Raw genomic sequence first — 18,247 nt, 5'->3', positions numbered from 1 at the left:
AAGGAGCCTGGCCAAGTGTTCCTGCAGAGCCATCTGCTGGTGCAGCAGCATGGCTATCTGCTGCTGCTGGAGTGGGGGGTTACTGGACTGGGGTTGTGCCTGAGGGGTGGGGAAGGCATGTGAGGTGGATTGTGGGCAAACCAAATAACTGAAACCAGGGAGGGGAGTTAAACTTTGGGAGGCAAGGTTGGTCGGGAAACTCAAAAAGGGTAAGGTAGAGGGAAGTACATTTTGGGCTGGTAAAGAGGAATAGATTTGGGCTTTGGCGAAGAGGTGGAGTGAAAGTGTACCAAGGGGAAAGGTTAGGTTGAGGGCGTGTGGAGGTGTGTGTGGCAGAGGGCAAGGAGAAAAGTGGAGTGGAGGTAGGTGCTGTGCGTGAAGATGTAGGCTGCTCAGGTCGGGGCATGTTAGAAGTATGGGAACAGGAAGGAACAGAATGGTGTGTTTGGGTGTTAGGGTCTGTGGGGGCAGGTGAGGAAGTGGGGAGTGCATCTAATTGGGAGGGAGTGTCCACCGGGGGAACTTCAGAATCAGCCACCCCTGGCTTACAGTGCCTGGCCTGGAAACAGGCACATCTTGTTGCAACACAACACCTTGCTCTTCACTGCTACTGCCCCTGCTGTGAGAGCGTCTGGCGACTGTTGCATTTAGTTGCTGTACCGCTAAACGCAGGCCCCAAATCTCTTCACCACTTTGCCTGAGGACTACAGTCTGGTTGTTAAGAGCTGTAATCAACAGTGCAAGTTCTGAAGCATGATTCTGGTCCCTACGCTGGCGGTCCTGAGCTTGTTGGCCCAAGTGTTGCTGTAAGAGCTCCATAATCAATTTGTGTAGAAGGCATACCTTGCTCCAATAATCTATCCGCCTGGGCAGCCAACCTTTCACCAAGATCGATAAGTTGCCTCTGCCCAGGTGGCAGGGGTGCTGATTCTGCTGCATCCAATGTAGGCTGGAAAGCAAATAAAAACAAAAAAGATTCTATTAGAAAACAAATCATTTGCATTGCTGAACACACAAACAGTAGTAAAAGTGTGTGCCATTTGCACAAACAATAAAACATGTTCAAGGCTGCGTTACTTAGCACAGGAGACTTCAACAGAACTTTTTCTAACAACTTAGCTAAAATTCAGAGTTTGGATAAGCAAATGTTTGTAACAAGATGAATTTAGAATACAAGTTATTAACATGCCCAGATGCTCCAGATTAGACACTGTCCCATTTCAGAAAATCAACCACTTAGTTTCCATGGCTATGTCAACCCTTGATAAAAGCAACTTGATGGATCAATTAACAAGGTATATTTGTGGGCAAGAAACAAATCTAAAGGTGATGTGTAAACACTTGTGGCAAAGAACATTCATTATTTGAACTCACCACCTGTGAAGGCAACTCAGCAGGAGCAGCTGCAGCTGCATTTTCTTCAAAAGCCTAAAACACAAAAATTAATTATTGGCATTACAACAAGTACATAGGACTCCTTTCAATGTTCCCCACACATTTTATGAAATACACATACCCCAACATTGGATGCAGGATCATCCCCCACTCCAGCAGCAGCCGCCATACTCAAATCAGGATCTGCAGTTCCATAAAAAACAGTAAGTAAACATCCAAATCAATTTTGCTTTTCAAAAAAACATTTTCCCCAGTTTGTCTACATGAATCATGTGACTAAATCTTTCTATGTGACCTAGGTTGGAAATGTTAGCACCGTCAAACCAGCACAAAACCACCAGTAAAGAGGCCTTTGCCCTCAATATATGTGTAAGTGTTTGCTTTGCAATGGAGGACACCCTATTCACTGAATTCTGGATATAAAGCATCAGCACCCACCTAACCCCCCCACCACCACCAAATGTATTTGAATCTGCAAGCATATGGGGCATTGGCAGTTAAAAAACATACTAACCTAAAACTTCCTCCTGCCTTCGGGGCAGTGGGAAGGTGCTCGCCGCCGCTGACTCCTCCTCCTGCTGGTGTGTTGCTGTGAAGATATTTTTAAGGTTAAATTTAAGTTTCCTCTTAATGTTGTTTTTTGGCTAAACAAAGAAGAGCTCATTTGATTACTCACCAGGGGGGACCTGGTCAGTTTGTGTGGGCGGCTCATCGGGTTGTTGCTGGCCAGAGGGGCTGCCAGGGGGAGATGACACAGGACTTGGCGCTGCAAATTAAGCACATAACATTTAATAAAAACCAACATGTTTCATCATCAAGACACTTTTAAAATGGTACATGTGATTTTAACTTACCATGCTGGATATCATCAGAGTCATCCCGCCAATCCACACCAAAAACGGTCTCCAGGCTGATGATATCCAGCAATTGCCTTTGGTAGTCTGTGAGCTGGCTCAGATGTGATGGAGCCACATTCTCCCTGGTCACATACCCCTCTTGAGCCCATCTGGCCAGTAACTTCTTGAGCCGCCCCACCAGGTCATTCACGTGCTTCTGCACCTTGTCAGCGGTACGGCGAACACGGCCTCCCACTGCACTCACTGCCGCAGCAATTTGTTGCCACAGGCGCTCCCTATGTGGAGCACCCGCCCGTGTTGTTCCCAGGCCCCGTAGTTCATTATATCGGGAGAGATATTGGGCCACCAGGACCCGGTTTTCCTCAGGTGAAAACGGGGGCAGACGACCTTGTGGCCTTTGGGAGGAACCCTCCCCTGGCGAAGCCGGTCTTGGCGCCATCTGAGCTCTCCCCCTCCTTCCACGAGCCAAACCACGGCCTTCCAGCCTCCCACCCCTGGACCTTCTGGTGGGGGGGGGCCATGCTCACAACTACAAATCTGGGGTGAAAAAATCATAAATAAATTAGTTGGATGAAACCATGGAGAACATGTAGCAACCAAGGGGCAGGGGGAACTTACAGGGTAGGAACCCAAAATGTGCTCAGCACGACTACACAATCCAAATCTGTAAATAAAAAAAGAAAAAAATCTAAAAAGTTGTTGGTTGCTACATGTTCTCCATGGTTTCATCCAAGGGGCAGGGGGAACTTACAGGGTAGGAACCCAAAATGTGCTCAGCACGACTACACAAATCCAAATCTGTAAATAAAAAAATATAAAAAGTTGTTGGATGAAACCATGGAGAACATGTAGCAACCAAGGGGCAGGGGGAACTTACAGGGTAGGAACCCAAAATGTGCTCAGTACGACTACACAAATCCAAATCTGTAAATAAAAAAATATAAAAAGTTGTTGGATGAAACCATGGAGAACATGTAGCAACCAAGGGGCAGGGGGAACTTACAGGGTAGGAACCCAAAATGTGCTCAGCACGACTACACAAATCCAAATCTGTAAATAAAAAAAGTAAAAACTATAAAAAGTTGTTGGATGAAACCATGGAGAACATGAAGAGCTAGCAACCAAGGGTGGAGGGGGGGTGCAGAGGGTGCCATGTCTCTGAAAAGTTAGAGTGCAGAGGGGACCCATGGGGATGCTAAAGGGATGTCCGAAAATCACAATTTAAGATGCAATGCTATACATAGAGCTCAATGCAAAATTCCATTAAGTAAGGTGTGATAGAGGGAGCAGACAAGGCTGGTGACTAGAGTTGCCACCTCATCCCTTTAAAACCGAACACATATGAATTACACAGGTTCTGAGGCTAATTTGATGCAGGTAAGGCACCAAGTGAGTCTAATTACCACCTTAATTAACATCTGAACCTGTGTAATTCATGTTTGTTCTGTTTTAAAGGGATACTGGTGAGCCCATAGTGTAATAAAGTTACTAAACTCCATGGAGCCTTCACCCTCAACTGCAGCAATAAACATGAAAAATGGTGAGTAAGAATCAACATGCACTTGACCAGAACCTGCAGAGCAGAAATGATGCAGGAAACATTTGGATGCATAAAGCTATTACCCAGCAGTACATTTTAATGCATGTGCTGCTGGGCTGGAACAAAAAGCTTTGACTATATAGTACAAGGGCCTGCCTGATTCTTACAATAAGACATCATATTATATGGTTTTCCTAAATCTGCAGCCAAAAATCTGCATAAATTCTAAGAGTGTGTATGGGGAATAAGCAGTGAGACCCAACTACAAGGATACCATTAGCTGCTTTTGAAGTGTGTATGGGGTGTTAACCAGCATGTCTGTACAGGTAAAGAGTTTTGAAACAACTTAAAGCCACCTAGCTAATATGTAAACTCCATGCAGCGAGTGTACTAACTATACACACACACACACACATTTTTTTATTTTGGGGGGGAATTTGCAACTAAAGAGATTTCGTAAACACAGCATGGTATTGGTAAACAAATGATAAATTCTTAGCAAATCAAAACACTTTAGTGCATTTTTCTGTGGAAGCACATGGCAATGAAGTCATTCTTTGGAGTAGGTTATCGTTAAATATGTGACTTACCTTTAGAAGAAAGTTGGCAGAACTCTGCATCCAGAAGAAAGAATGAAAAGCAAACAGTGCAGTTTTTTATACAAAAGCAGGGTGTGGCTCATGGATTTGCCGTCCAATTTTCGCGGGAAATTTTCGCGCGTAAAGCGGTTTGGCGCGCAAAACTCCCGCGCGAATGGGGCGTGGTTTGATGCGCACATCTGTGCGCATTTACATGCGTCTACAAATACACCTGGCCTTTTTGACATTATTTTAAGAATTAAGATGGCACTAGTTGAGAATGTCGTGGCTGTGGCTATATGCCTGGTTCAACAGGCAATACTCCAAGAATTGAGGGAGGAGCAGGCAAGGGGGATTGCTACACCCCGTATTCGACAACCCCAGGTGTTCAGGGAACGTTGCCTACTAGAAAGTTTGAGGGACACTGAAGTGCGGACCAGATACCGCCTTTCAAGAGGAGCCATTTACTACCTGTATGGCCTTATCGAACACAAACTACAGCCAACAACGGCAAGAAGCCAGGCTGTTCCTGGCATGGTAAAATTACTGGCCAGCCTCTATATTTTGGGTCGTGGCAGCTTCCAAACAACCTCTGGCATTGTCTTGGGAATCAGCCAACCCACGGTGTCCAGGGTGTTTATGCAGGTCATTAATGCCATTCTTGACCTTGTGCCCCAATTCATACACTGGCCACAAACTGAAGAGGAGTGGAATGATGTGAAGGTGGCTTTCTACGCGCGGGGAGAATTTCCACAGATCCTGGGGGCCATTGATTGTACCCACGTTGCTATCAGGCCCCCCAGGAGATGTGAAGTGGACTTCAGGAACCGTAAGCAGTACCACTCTCTGAATGTCCAGGTAGTGTGTGACGCCAGACAGCGGATAATGAGTGCGCGGACGGGTTTTCCAGGGTCATGTCATGATGCTTTTATCCTACGCCAGACTGCCCTTTTTCGGAAATTTGAGAGTAGCCAAATGCCCTCAGGATGGCTCATTGGTAAGATATAATGACAAAACATTTGCTTAACCAAATCTACACCGTTTAATGTAATCACCCTGTCCTCAGGACCCACTAACAGGCCAGGTTTTATGTATTACCTTGGGGAGATGCAGACTACAATACTGCAATCGCTGAGCAGCAAATGATATCACCTGTGATGTTTGAAAACCTGGCCTGTTAGTGGGCCATGAGGATGGGGTTCATGAACACTGATTTACTTCTGCTAGGTTGACATGAATGGCATCATTGGGGTATATTATACTGGTGCACTCTGAATCTGCTGCCGCTGTGCATGGTAGCCAATTAGCTTTTCACCTCAGCTTGTTCAAAGAAGTGTTGGCACCTAAACCTTGATGAAGATTGGTTTGTAGGCAGAAGTAAGGCTGACATTGCAATCCCCAGCTTAAGGAAATGAAACCCTTATTTTCCACAAACTGGAGATTGCAAAATAAGTCTCACTTCTGCATATAAACCAATCAGCTTACCTGTTTAAGGTCAACCTACAATAACAAATCTGGGCTGACTTTCCACAAAGTTTTGACCACATCAGCCATAAGCTGGCCATACACCATACACTTTGCTCAAACAATTTGGATTAGATGTACCTAAACTCCATAGTGCAAGGGCCTGATTGCAAACACATTTGAAGTGTTTATATGGTTATGGGAAATCTAAAGGAAAGTTATACAAGAAAATTGTACAGTGTATGGCCAGCCTTAGGCACATGTATAGTGTAAACCTTGAACTTGATGGAAAACTTTTTGTGGGTGATGTAGTGGGGAAGTCACTTCCCAAACATGAAATTTACTCATTTTGACTTTTCTTTTGGCAGGGGATGCTGGTTACCCCCAACTGCCATGGCTGATGGCTCCAGTCAGGTACCCCCAGAGCCAGGCAGAGCACAGATATAATAGGGCACATAAAAAAACCAGGGCTATTGTGGAGTGCACATTTGGCCTCCTCAAAAGCCGCTTCATGTGCCTGGCTAAGCCTGGGGGAGAACTCCTGTACTCTTCTCAGAAGTGTGCCAGGATCATTCTTGCCTGTTTGGTTTTACACAACATCTGTTTGGTAAGGAATGAATCCTGGGACACTTCTGAGGAGACGGAGCCTGAGGTCCATCAGCCAGCAGTCACCAGTCACCAGAAGGGAGAACACTGAGGCAGGATTGGCTACTCGGGCTGAGATGATCAGGCGATACTTTACATGTAGAGAGTGGATACCCTGCGCTGCCAGGTGTGCGTAAATGGTAGCTGCTGACACGGCTTATTCAAAAAAGCAAAACAACCAAAAAAATACGTATGTGTAGCGCTAAAATTAATAAATGAATATCAAAATACCAAAAAATGTGTATAGTAAAAAATAAAACACATATAACATTAATAAATGTTAGACACAAATTGTGAAACATGTGAGATTCCTCTGTAGCGAGGGGTGACAACAGTGCCAACTGGCACGTGAACTGATGCACCTAAGGTGGTATCAAACATAAAAACAAAGTCCAACAAAAACTCCTAAGTGTGATGATCCGAGGTATGTAGCAAAGTTCATCAACATCCACAAGTCATTCAAGTGAAAAGGTGAATAAATAGAAAAAGCGTGACTCCTTTAACGTGACAATCCCATCACCGGAAAAAGTGCAGGCTTACCGGAACTTGTTGACCACTGGTGGCATATGCCAAAAGAGGTCAGTCAAGGCTTTATATGACGGTTGTCAAACAGCAATCCTTGGCAGGAAGCGTAGGTCCAACTGGTGGGTAGGTCCTTATATGGAATAGGTCCCCAGGAGTAAGCCGGAAGCTATACTGATGTTGGTATCCCAAAACCAATTGGCTCAGTGTGTTAGTGGTGCATAGAGAAAAATAAAGAGAAGTGGCCACATAGCGTAACTCCGTATAAAAGAAAAAATACGTGTTTATTCACAGCTAACAAACTTACATTTGGCTGGAAGTAAAAGAGCTCTTGCATGTAAATATGGCAACAGTGGAGTCCTCCCGACGCGTTTCGTGGTCAAAAGCACATCGTCTGGGAGATGTGCTTTTGACCACGAAACGCGTCGGGAGGACTCCACTGTCGCCCCATTTACATGCAAGAGCTCTTTTACTTCCAGCCAAATGTAAGTTTGTTAGCTGTGAATAAACACGTATTTTTTCTTTTATACGGAGTTACGCTATGTGGCCACTTCTCTTTATTTTTCTCTATGCACCACTAACACACTGAGCCAATTGGTTTTGGGATACCAACATCAGTATAGCTTCCGGCTTACTCCTGGGGACCTATTCCATATAAGGACCTACCCACCAGTTGGACCTACGCTTCCTGCCAAGGATTGCTGTTTGACAACCGTCATATAAAGCCTTGACTGACCTCTTTTGGCATATGCCACCAGTGGTCAACAAGTTACGGTAAGCCTGCACTTTTTCCGGTGATGGGATTGTCACGTTAAAGGAGTCACGCCTTTTCTATTTATTCACCTTTTCACTTGAATGACTTGTGGATGTTGATGAACTTTGCTACATACCTCGGATCATCACACTTAGGAGTTTTTGTTGGACTTTGTTTTTATGTTTGATACCACCTTAGGTGCATCAGTTCACGTGCCAGTTGGCACTGTTGTCACCCCTCGCTACAGAGGAATCTCACATGTTTCACAATTTGTGTCTAACATTTATTAATGTTATATGTGTTTTATTTTTTACTATACACATTTTTTGGTATTTTGATATTCATTTATTAATTTTAGCGCTACACATACGTATTTTTTTGATACTTTACATGTAAGTAATCAGACCTAGTTGTGAATAGTAAAATAAATAAATACATAACATGGACACACACTAAGAAATATCTGTCACCTGTTCTTGGCATTATATGGAGTCTGCTGCCATCAACATGATGCCACTGGGCAGCACAACCCCAAAATAATTGGCCAGCATATTTGCTTTTCAGACATGGAGTGGAGAAGGAGGAGAACAGCTGTCAGGTGTTTGTGTCCCTTTTAGAGAGAGCTAACCTGTCTATTATGAAATGACTTCTGTTCTGTTTTTGACATTTAGGCTTCATTTCCACTGGCGTTTTTACAGCCACTGTTGTTAGGCTTTTTTACAGCTTAAAAACGCCTGTCCATGTTTATTTTGTAAAAAAAAAAAAAAAAAAAAAAAATTTTTTTTTTTGTGAGCTGCAGCTTTAAAAATGCCGCGGTCGCGTTTTTGAGCGTTTTTGAGCGTTTTTGCGCGTTTTTGCGCGTTTTTGAGCGCTTTTGAGCGTTTTTTAACGTCTGGCGTTTTTACAGCTCTACTCTGGAGCTTCAGAACGCCCTGGTCCCGCGTTTTTTTTACAGCTCAAAAACGTCTATGCCACTTGCAGCTCAAAAACGCCTATGTGGGAATGAAGCCATAGAATAACATGGACAGGCGTTTTTAAGCTGTAAAAAACGCTCAGAAACGTGGCTGTAAAAACGCCAGTGGAAATGAGGCCTTATAATGTTTTTTTTTTTCTTTAGCTGAATAAGCACATGAGCATTGGATTCTGGAAAACCCGTTCAGAAGGAGTGTCTGGAGTCACAGGTGTGTGCCTTAACCAGTACCCAGGTGATACCTGGAGCACAATCACAGCTCCCTGTCCATGGAGGCAAAGCTGTTTGTAAGTCCATAAATTAGGAACATCTTTATTAACGTTGTGATTGATTTATACTGGCAACCAAAACCTAAATATGCACAGCAGGCACTACAAAGACCAGCATGCACACATGGCTCTCCTGAGTCTATAGGTGCCCAATGACAAACATGCACCTAACTAGTCCTGTATGCCCAACTTGAAGTTAATACAGTGCCGATCCTGACCTCCCTGGGGCCCTAAGCAAAATGAAATGGCACATTAAAGAGGAGAAGTGGGGGGGGGGGGGGGTTATGTGTTCTGCTATCGGAACTAAATAATAATGGGGGATTTTAACTACCCAGAAATTGACTGGATTAATGGCACTTCTGGGACAGTTAAAGGACAAAAATTTAAAAACCTATTGCAGGACAATTTTATGGTGCAGTTTATTGAGGCCCCAACTAGGAATGATGCCCTGTTGGACCTGATAATTTCAAACCATGCAGAGCTTATTACTAATGTTCAGATAAAGGAACACCTGGGTAGCAGTGATCATAACATGATTTCATTTAATGTTAACTATAAGCAAGAAATACATACAGGAAATATTAAAACACTAAATTTTAAGAGAGCAAATTTTCCAAGGATGAGGGCTGCTCTCCAGGACTTGGACTGGGAGGGACTATTGGCACAGATGAACACAGAACAGAAATGGGAATTCTTCAAAAAGACTGTGTGGAACCTCACTGCAAAGTATGTTCCCATGGGCAATAAGTTTAAAAGGCTAAAACTAAAACCTATGTGGCTCACGGTCAAAGTTAAAAAAGCTATAAACAATAAGAAAGTAGCTTTTAAAAAATATAAAAATGAAGGAACACTAGTGTTGTTTAAATGTTACAAAGAATATAACAGGATATGCAAAAAGGAAATCAAGGATGCAAAAATTCAAAACGAACGACAGATTGCAAAAGATAGTAGGACAAACCCCAAAAAATTCTTTAAATATATTAATAGTAAAAAGGTGAAGTCTGAGCATGTAGGCCCCTTACAAAATAATCTAGAGTGGGTGACTGGGGACAAAGAGAAGGCAAATTTACTAAATGTTTTCTTCAGCTCTGTGTTTACAATGGAGCATGGGGGAGCTCATGTCCAAAATGGGGGTGGGAGTGACACAGCCCCAAATCCACAATGGCTCAAAAGTGATATGGTCCAGAAATATTTAGACAGAATAAAGGTGGATAAAGCACCTGGACCTGATGGCATCCATCCACGGATCCTAGGTGAGTTGAGCTCTGTCATTTCAAAGCCACTGTATCTAATATTTAGGGACTCATTAAAGACAGGAAAAGTACCACTGGATTGGCGCAGGGCCAATGTGGTGCCCATATTTAAAAAGGGAACAAAGTCTTTACCAAGTAACTATAGACCTGTTAGTCTAACTTCTATAGTTGGGAAGATACTGGAACGTTTAATAAAAGACCACATGGATGAGTTCTTGCTGGAAAAAAACTATTTAAGCAGCAGACAGCATGGATTCATGAAAGACAGAAGTTGTCAGACAAACCTGATTTCCTTTTATGAAGAGGTAAGTAAAACCCTGGACAGAGGCGTGGCTGTGGACGTGATATATTTGGATTTTGCAAAAGCGTTCGATACAGTTCCGCACACACGGCTCATGTGTAAGGTAAGGTCTACAGGATTGGATATATCAGTTTGTAAATGGATAGAAAACTGGCTGAAAGACAGAATTCAGAGAGTCGTGGTTAATGATTCTTACTCTGAATGGTCCAATGTTATGAGTGGTGTACCCCAAGGTTCAGTGCTGGGACCCTTACTTTTCAATATATTTATAAATGATATTGGGTCTGAGATCAAAAGTAACATTTCTGTCTTTGCAGATGACACCAAGCTATGCAGTGGAATAACGTCCTTACAGGATGTCTCCAATTTACAAGCCGACCTCAATGCTCTGTCTGATTGGGCGACTAAGTGGCAGATGAGGTTTAATGTAGATAAATGTAAAGTTATGCACTTGGGGGCTAAGAATATGCATGCATCATACATACTAGGGGGAGTACAACTGGGGGGGTCTGTAGTGGAGAAGGATCTGGGGGTTTTAGTTGATCATAAGCTCAATAATGGCATGCAATGCCAAGCTGCGGTTTCCAAAGCGAGCAAAGTCCTTTCTTGTATTAAGAGAGGTATGGACTCCAGAGACAGAGATATAATTTTGCCCCTGTACAAATCATTAGTAAGACCTCATCTGGAATATGCAGTTCAGTTTTGGGCACCAGTTCTCAAAAAGGATATAGGAGAACTGGAGAAAGTGCAGAGAAGAGCAACCAAACTGATAAGAGGCATGGAGGAGCTCAGCTATGAGGAAAGATTAGAGGAACTAAATTTATTCACTCTTGAGAAGAGGAGAATAAGGGGGGATATGATCAACATGTACAAATATATAAGAGGTCCATACAGTGAACTTGGTGTTGAGTTATTCACTTTACGGTCATCACTGAGGACAAGGGGGCACTCTTTACGTCTAGAGGAAAAGAGATTTCACCTCCAAATACGGAAAGTTTTTTTCACAGTAAGAGCTGTGAAAATGTGGAACAGACTCCCTCCAGAGGTGGTTCTGGCCAGCTCAGTAGATTGCTTTAAGAAAGGTCTGGATTCTTTCCTAAATGTACAGAATATAACTGAGTACTAAGATTTGTAGGTATAGTTGATCCAGGGTAAATCCGATTGCCTCTCGGGGGATCAGGAAGGAATTTTTTTCCCCTGCTGTAGCAAATTGGATCATGCTCCGCTGGGGTTTTTTGCCTTCCTCTGGATCAACTGTGGGTATGGAGTTGGGTGTATAGGATTTTACTGTGTTTTTTTATTTTGTTTTTTGTGGTTGAACTGGATGGACTTGTGTCTTTTTTCAACCTGACTAACTATGTAACTGACATCTTACATTAAAGTGAGGGTTTAGAAGCGGGGTGAGGGCCCAAAAATGACGTCACACCAGGCGGGGCCTCTAGTAATTTGGGGGGGGGCACCCTGCAGTAACCAATATGTTTGGTTCACTCCTAAACTATGAGAAAGTGATTGACTAAACTCCAAATAGCCTGCAATAAAAAAAAGGATATTCTGAAATAAGACTCATATATATTTCAATGTCATTGTACAGGAGTGGTACTGCTTACGGATCCTGTTGGAAGAAAGCCACCTTTACATCCTGCGCTCATCTTCAGTTGGGAAAAGTGTATATTTTGGGGCACAAGGCAAGAACTGGCATCTTGGACATGCATAAACACCCTGAAATGCCAGAGGTTGTTTGGAAGCTGAACAGCCATTTCCCCCCATCCCCATCCCTCACGTTTGTTTTTGAGTTTGTGTTTCAAATAAAAACAAAAAAACATGAAATTGACTTCGGAGACCTTTTTCTTTACAAAGCTGCAACAATTTTATACAAAGTTGAAACACTACTTATTCTGAAATGATGGTGCAATTTACATTGATCTGTTCTGACGTGCATGAGTACAATTGTGCAAAAAGATTTGTGCACTACTTTGTTCAAACTTCTGTGCGACTTGTTCTCACATGGTTTTCAACAGTCGCATGACTGCATTAAAAAATCACATTGCAAATCACACATTTTTGGGGAGGAAATAGTGTAAACAGCGGCAAAAGCAGTAATAGGAAGACGCATTGAAAGAAAATCTAACAGGCTCATTGCACTGAATCTAAATCATGGAACTAATTGCCCTGTAGTGACACATTTTTAAATAGGAAAAAAGGAATTTCTTGTGTTTAAAAAAAACCCTTTTCTTTGGTTTGGGATTGAAAGATTTAGATACTAAAATAAAGCCACAAAATACATTAAAATGAAAGATATATTATAGCAAGTAGTTTGACATAACAAGAGGGACAGATACTAATTGGCTAGCAAGACACACCCAATTAGATCCAAATGCGCCTACGCCGGCAGGATTTTTAGATTTACCATCCTAATACGCGTACGCCGGGTAATTTACACATTTACTATTGTGGTGCGCATTGCTGTGCGCCGCTACGCGCGCCCATACGCGTGCCCAATTAACTCTTCATCCGGTGTACTAGGAGATGCGTGAACCGGCGCAGCGCATTGTTTATAGTAAATCAGCCCCAATTTGTCCTATTATACTTCCAGTATTTTACCATTTTCGTGTGTATACAAAGATGATTTTTTTTTATGGTGATGTTTTAATAATGCACATTTATTAAGATGTGTGATAATGCGGTTTCAAATTTTGTTATTTTAGTTGATTTCTAGTTTCTGGTTGGAAGTACAACTACACTTATCGAATACATATTTAATAAAACAAATGGTATTCATTTATGCTAAGTGTTCCATAAGGACAACATGTATTTTTTTCCCATATTTAATTTCCTACCTAACTCAAAAATTAACATCCATTCATTTTATTCAGTGGCAAATGTTAAGGCCAAAAGGTTGATATTTTAAAAGAGCAGCAACAAGAGAGAGAAAAAGTCAGTCTGGTCCATCTCTTTCCTTTGAGGAGTATTCTTTTGATACTTCCTATACTCTCTTCCATTTTGCCCCCCCCCTTTTTTTTATTTACCCACAAATACGGATGTGGCTTTAGGAGTGTTTTTCTATTTCTTGCTTGACACTGCTGAAATAATATCAGATAATAATGAACTTTCATTACAAATTGATGACAAAAGCATTACCTCACAATGCAATATCCAATGCAGTGCTTATGAAGAGAAGTGCTTGTGAAGGACCAAATCAGCCCACAGTGCTTACAATGATTTGAATGGTTGGAATATTCTGTGCCGATTTTTTTTTTTTTTTTCAAATATATTTCTATGGGCATGTTAACCACTTAAGCCCCGGACCAATATGCAGCCTAAAGACCCAAGGTGTTTTTACAGTTCGGGACTGCGTCGCTTTAACAGACAATTGCGCGGTCGTGCGACGTGGCTCCCAAACAAAATTGGCGTCCTTTTTTCCCCACAAATAGAGCTTTCTTTTGGTGGTCACATCTGCGGTTTTTAGTTTTTGCGCTATAAACAAAAATAGAGCGACAATTTTGAAAAAAAAGCAATATTTTTTACTTTTTGCTGTAATAAATATCCCCCAAAAACATATATAAAAACATTTTTTTTCCTCAGTTTAGGCCGATACGTATTCTTCTACCTATTTTTAGTAAAAAAAATCGCAATAAGCGTTTATCGATTGGTTTGCGCAAAATGTATAGTGTTTACAAAATAGGGGATAGTTTTATTGCATTTTTATTATTATTTTTTTTTTTACTACTAATGGCGGCGATCAGCAATTTTTTTCGTGACTGCGACATTATGGCGGACACTTCGGACAATTTTGACACATTTTTGGGACCATTGTCATTTTCACAGCAAAAAATGCATTTAAATTGCATTCTTTATTGTGAAAATGACAGTTGCAGTTTGGGAGTTAACCACAGGGGGCGCTGAAGGAGTTAGGGTGCACCTAGTATGTGTTTACAACTGTTTGGGGGTGTGGCTGTAGGAATGACGTCATCGATCGTGTCTTCCCTATAAAGGGAATGACGCGATTGATGCGCCGCCATAGTGAAGGACGGGGAAGCCGTGTTTAGCTCGTTCTTCAGCTCCGGGGAGCGATCGCGACGGAGCGGCTATAAACAAATAGCCGCGCCGTGGTCCCGGATCGCTCCCCGAGCGGACCCGACCTCCGCATGTAGCGGGGGGGTCCCGATCGGACCCCCCACCCGCTAATAGGCGAGGACGTACGTGTACGCCCATGTGCCTGTACGTGCCATATTGTGGACGTATATGTACATGCGGGGGTCGGGAACTGGTTAAAGTACCATTTGTCAACAAAGGATACAAAAATTGGAAAAATGCACTCGAAACTGGTAAAAGGAATACTACAGCATGAGCAGTCTGCTTCACACCAGGATTCCTATGTCAGATGGAGGATTTAAAAAAAAAGTGTAAGCCGGGATACATCAATCATGAAAGAACCAACTAAAGCTCACACAGGAATGGTCAATGAAAATAGACATTGCATAAATTTTGTTGCAAGACTAAAAATCGCCCAGCGAGAGCATTGATACAGCTCAGATGATGTCAACCATGGAAATGTAAGTACAATTTTCTATTATTTTGCTAAAAAAGGTAGCATTGTAAGAAAAAAAAATGAGAGGATCTAGAAATGCAAGATATCTACATCCATCTATCCAAAACGAACTTCTGTCAATTATGACTGCTCTTGTTAGAGAAGGCATTGCACTAAAGGAAGTCCCTTTTCCATCGTTGCAGATGAAACAAAAGATCTAAAGTAAATCAGAACAACTGTTTGTCGTAGTCCGATTTTTTTTCGCGATAAGATGGTCCCATGAACAATTCTACCGAGCAGATAGCCTTGATGTTGAATCTCCAACAGGATACATATTCCAGGTCCTAGCATCTCTAGGCATTGATAGACAAGGCTATGATGGAGCCTCTGTAATGAGTAGCCCGGTTTAATGGCATGCATTAAGCGCTTGCCGACCAAGTTGCGTAGATATACTGCGGCACAAGGGCTTGGCTACACAAAATCCCATACCTGTACCGGGCACACCCCCGCCGCACTTGCAACCATCGGATTTGGCCCAGAACCAATCAATTTTCAGGTCCAGGCCAATGATTTATGGTCTGGACCTGCTGATCGGTTCTGGCGAGTGAAATCTTCCCCTGCTTGTGTAAGTGTAAACACAGGTAGGGGAAGTGATGTCATCTCTCCTCGTGGAATCCTTTTATTTCCAGAGAGAGGAGAGAGAACATCTTACCGTGAGTTGCACCAACACTACACTGACACCAGTACACATAGGTACATATGTCACCCCCCCCCCAAGTTAACCCCTTTCACTCCCTGTCACTGTGTCAACCAGTGCAGTTGTCAGATTTTTCACTGTACTGGTGTCATTTGTGACACTAATCAGTGTTAGGGCAGTTAGTGGTAGACCCAGGTAGCATTAGGGTACCCCCTAATAAATAAATGTTTAACTCCTTGATCACCCCCTGTCACCAGTGATCACCGTATTTAGTGTCACGGGTGATGCACTTTTTTTTTTTTTTGCGTCAGGGTACCCACTGTATATTGCCTAAAGAAAGGTTTAACCCCCTGATCACCTGGCGGGTGATATCAGTTAGGTTTTAGCATCAGATAGGGTCTTCGTCGCCCCGGCAGCCTCAGATTAGTGCCAGTAGCGCCAACACCCACACACGCACCATACACCTACCTTAGTAGTATAGTGTCTGAACGGATCAATATCTGATCTATACTAGCGTTCCCAATAGTTTAGGATTCCCAAAAACGCAGTGTTGGCAAGATCAGCCCAGATACCTGCTAGCACCTGCATTTAGCCCCTTCGCCCAGCCCACCCAAGTGCAGTATCAATCGATCACTGTCACTTACAAAACACTAAACACATAAGTGCAGCGTTCGCAGAGACAGGGCTGAACAGTTTTTTTTGGTAGCATTTGAATCAGTCGCTGACAGTCAGGTGCTCTTTTACCTGTGAGTCTTACTAGTGTACCAGTAAATTTAGAGGCCAAAATGTCAAATCAAAAGTACACAAGTGAAGAGTCCTACATGGAGGAAATAGTAGTACTCTTGCGCTATCTGTACTGGACACCGGGGGGCACTGCAGCAATCACCTTAAAGTCTGCCTTACACAGAAAAAAGTTCAAATATGGAAAGTGATGGTGAAGCGCTGTGAACTAATAATAGAAGGGGATCTCAATACCTAACAAGTAGGTAACCCTAAAGTGAAATACATAAATAAATAGATACTAGGTGACTATTACAGGGAAAGAAAGGTGAATAAACAACATATAATGTGAACATAAAGTGACACGAATGTACCAGGCTGGATGAACCAGAAACACAGTGGTAAAGGTGCACGGATGTGAACCAAATAGTAGCTTACACAAACTAAAATAACTGTGTACAGAAACAGTGTATAACAGAAATACGTGAAAAATGGTCTATTTAAAAAAGTGACATCCCAGAAGACAGTCCGGTGTGGCACGAATGTACCAGGCTGGATAAACCAGAGACACAATAGTGAAGGTGCACGGATGTGAACCAAAATAACTGTGTACAAAAACAATGTATAACAAAAATGCGTGAAAAAAAGTCTATTTAAAATAGTGACGTCCCAGAAGACAGTCCACTGTAAAAGTAGGCAAACTTCGGTGCGCACACCTCTTGTGGTACTAGATGCTCACCTCAGAGCCATAGCACGGATGGCTCAAAGTACCAAACAATGTCTCCCTAGGGGGTGCAGTCACACGGATTGAGGTTGAGATGAAGGGGGATTGAGGCTGTGGATAGTGGACCTATCTCCACGAACACCGCGTTCGTATCCGGAACTGGTATGCTGGAGGATCACTGACAGACAAAACAACTCTCACTTCCACCTTCTCTGTATCTTCCACCTCCTGTCCGTAGTATCAGCCAGTGCTCAGGGGGTACAAGATGGAAGAAAAGAGAGGAAGGCCCATGGTGCAGTATCTTGTGAAATTTATTAGAGTACAAGTAGCAGCAAAGTAAAAACTCACATTTAAAATTGGGGCAGAAGCAAAACACCTACGAGCGGCGAGCTCGTCTCATCGCCGTCGGTCTGTGTCGGCTCTGTAACTCCTATTCCCTTACGCGTATTCGTCACATCACATGACTTCTACAGGGGATAACGCAGGGTGTAAGCAATAGGCTTAAATAGGCTGTAAAAACGTCTATTAAACTGGACGTCCGTCAGCCATTTTGTTGTAGCTCAATGTAGTATACCTATGTGTTACTAACGTTGGACAGGACGCCATGATACCTAGGTCTTAAACAGAAAAACAAACCAGGCAGCAATGTACACATAGGAAACGTATACATGGGCCACATACCAAAAAACAAGCCATAATAAGTGCATTGCATCTTATTGCAGACGGAAAAAACGATATACATGGGGGACAGTAATGACTGGTAAAAATACTATAATTAGACAAGTATAAAAGCATGGGTGAACGATACAGGAGGCTGTGTATAAAGCAATTAGGTGGCTGCCAAATTGAAACCAACACACCTCTCACAGCGCTACAGCTTAGGAGACTGTTTGTAAAAAAGTATATAAATGGGACACAGAGAGGATACCAAATTTAAAAGCCAAGACACCTGGAGGTAGGTAGTCGGGCATGAATAAAAACACATAAAATATATATAAAAATGTATTGTAAATATAAAAACAGCTATGTT

General features: G+C 42.6%; 1 protein-coding gene across 1 annotated transcript; it reads left to right on the top strand.

Moving 5' to 3' along the window:
• Positions 1 to 4,634: 4,634 nt before the first annotated feature.
• Positions 4,635 to 6,531, top strand: LOC120942800 (putative nuclease HARBI1). Its single transcript, XM_040355729.1, has 2 exons — positions 4,635 to 5,367; positions 6,203 to 6,531. The coding sequence occupies exons 1-2, from the start codon at positions 4,635 to 4,637 to the stop codon at positions 6,529 to 6,531; spliced, it is 1,062 nt and encodes a 353-aa protein (XP_040211663.1).
• Positions 6,532 to 18,247: the final 11,716 nt, after the last annotated feature.

Source organism: Rana temporaria, chromosome 1 (assembly GCF_905171775.1).
Source record: "Rana temporaria chromosome 1, aRanTem1.1, whole genome shotgun sequence".
Classification (NCBI taxonomy): Eukaryota; Metazoa; Chordata; class Amphibia; order Anura; family Ranidae; genus Rana; species Rana temporaria.
The sequence above is the reverse complement of the archived record's forward strand: the minus strand, read 5'-3'. Positions and strand labels throughout refer to the sequence as shown.

What these genes read in the sequence shown, in the direction of transcription:
- LOC120942800 (XM_040355729.1), top strand. Translation starts at nt 4,635, where the DNA reads ATGGCACTAGTTGAGAATGTCGTGGCTGTGGCTATATGCCTGGTTCAA. An exon ending in GCCCTCAGGATGGCTCATTG is followed by an intron (nt 5,368 to 6,202) that starts GTAAGATATAAT and finishes TTCTTTTGGCAG; the next exon opens with GGGATGCTGGTTACCCCCAA.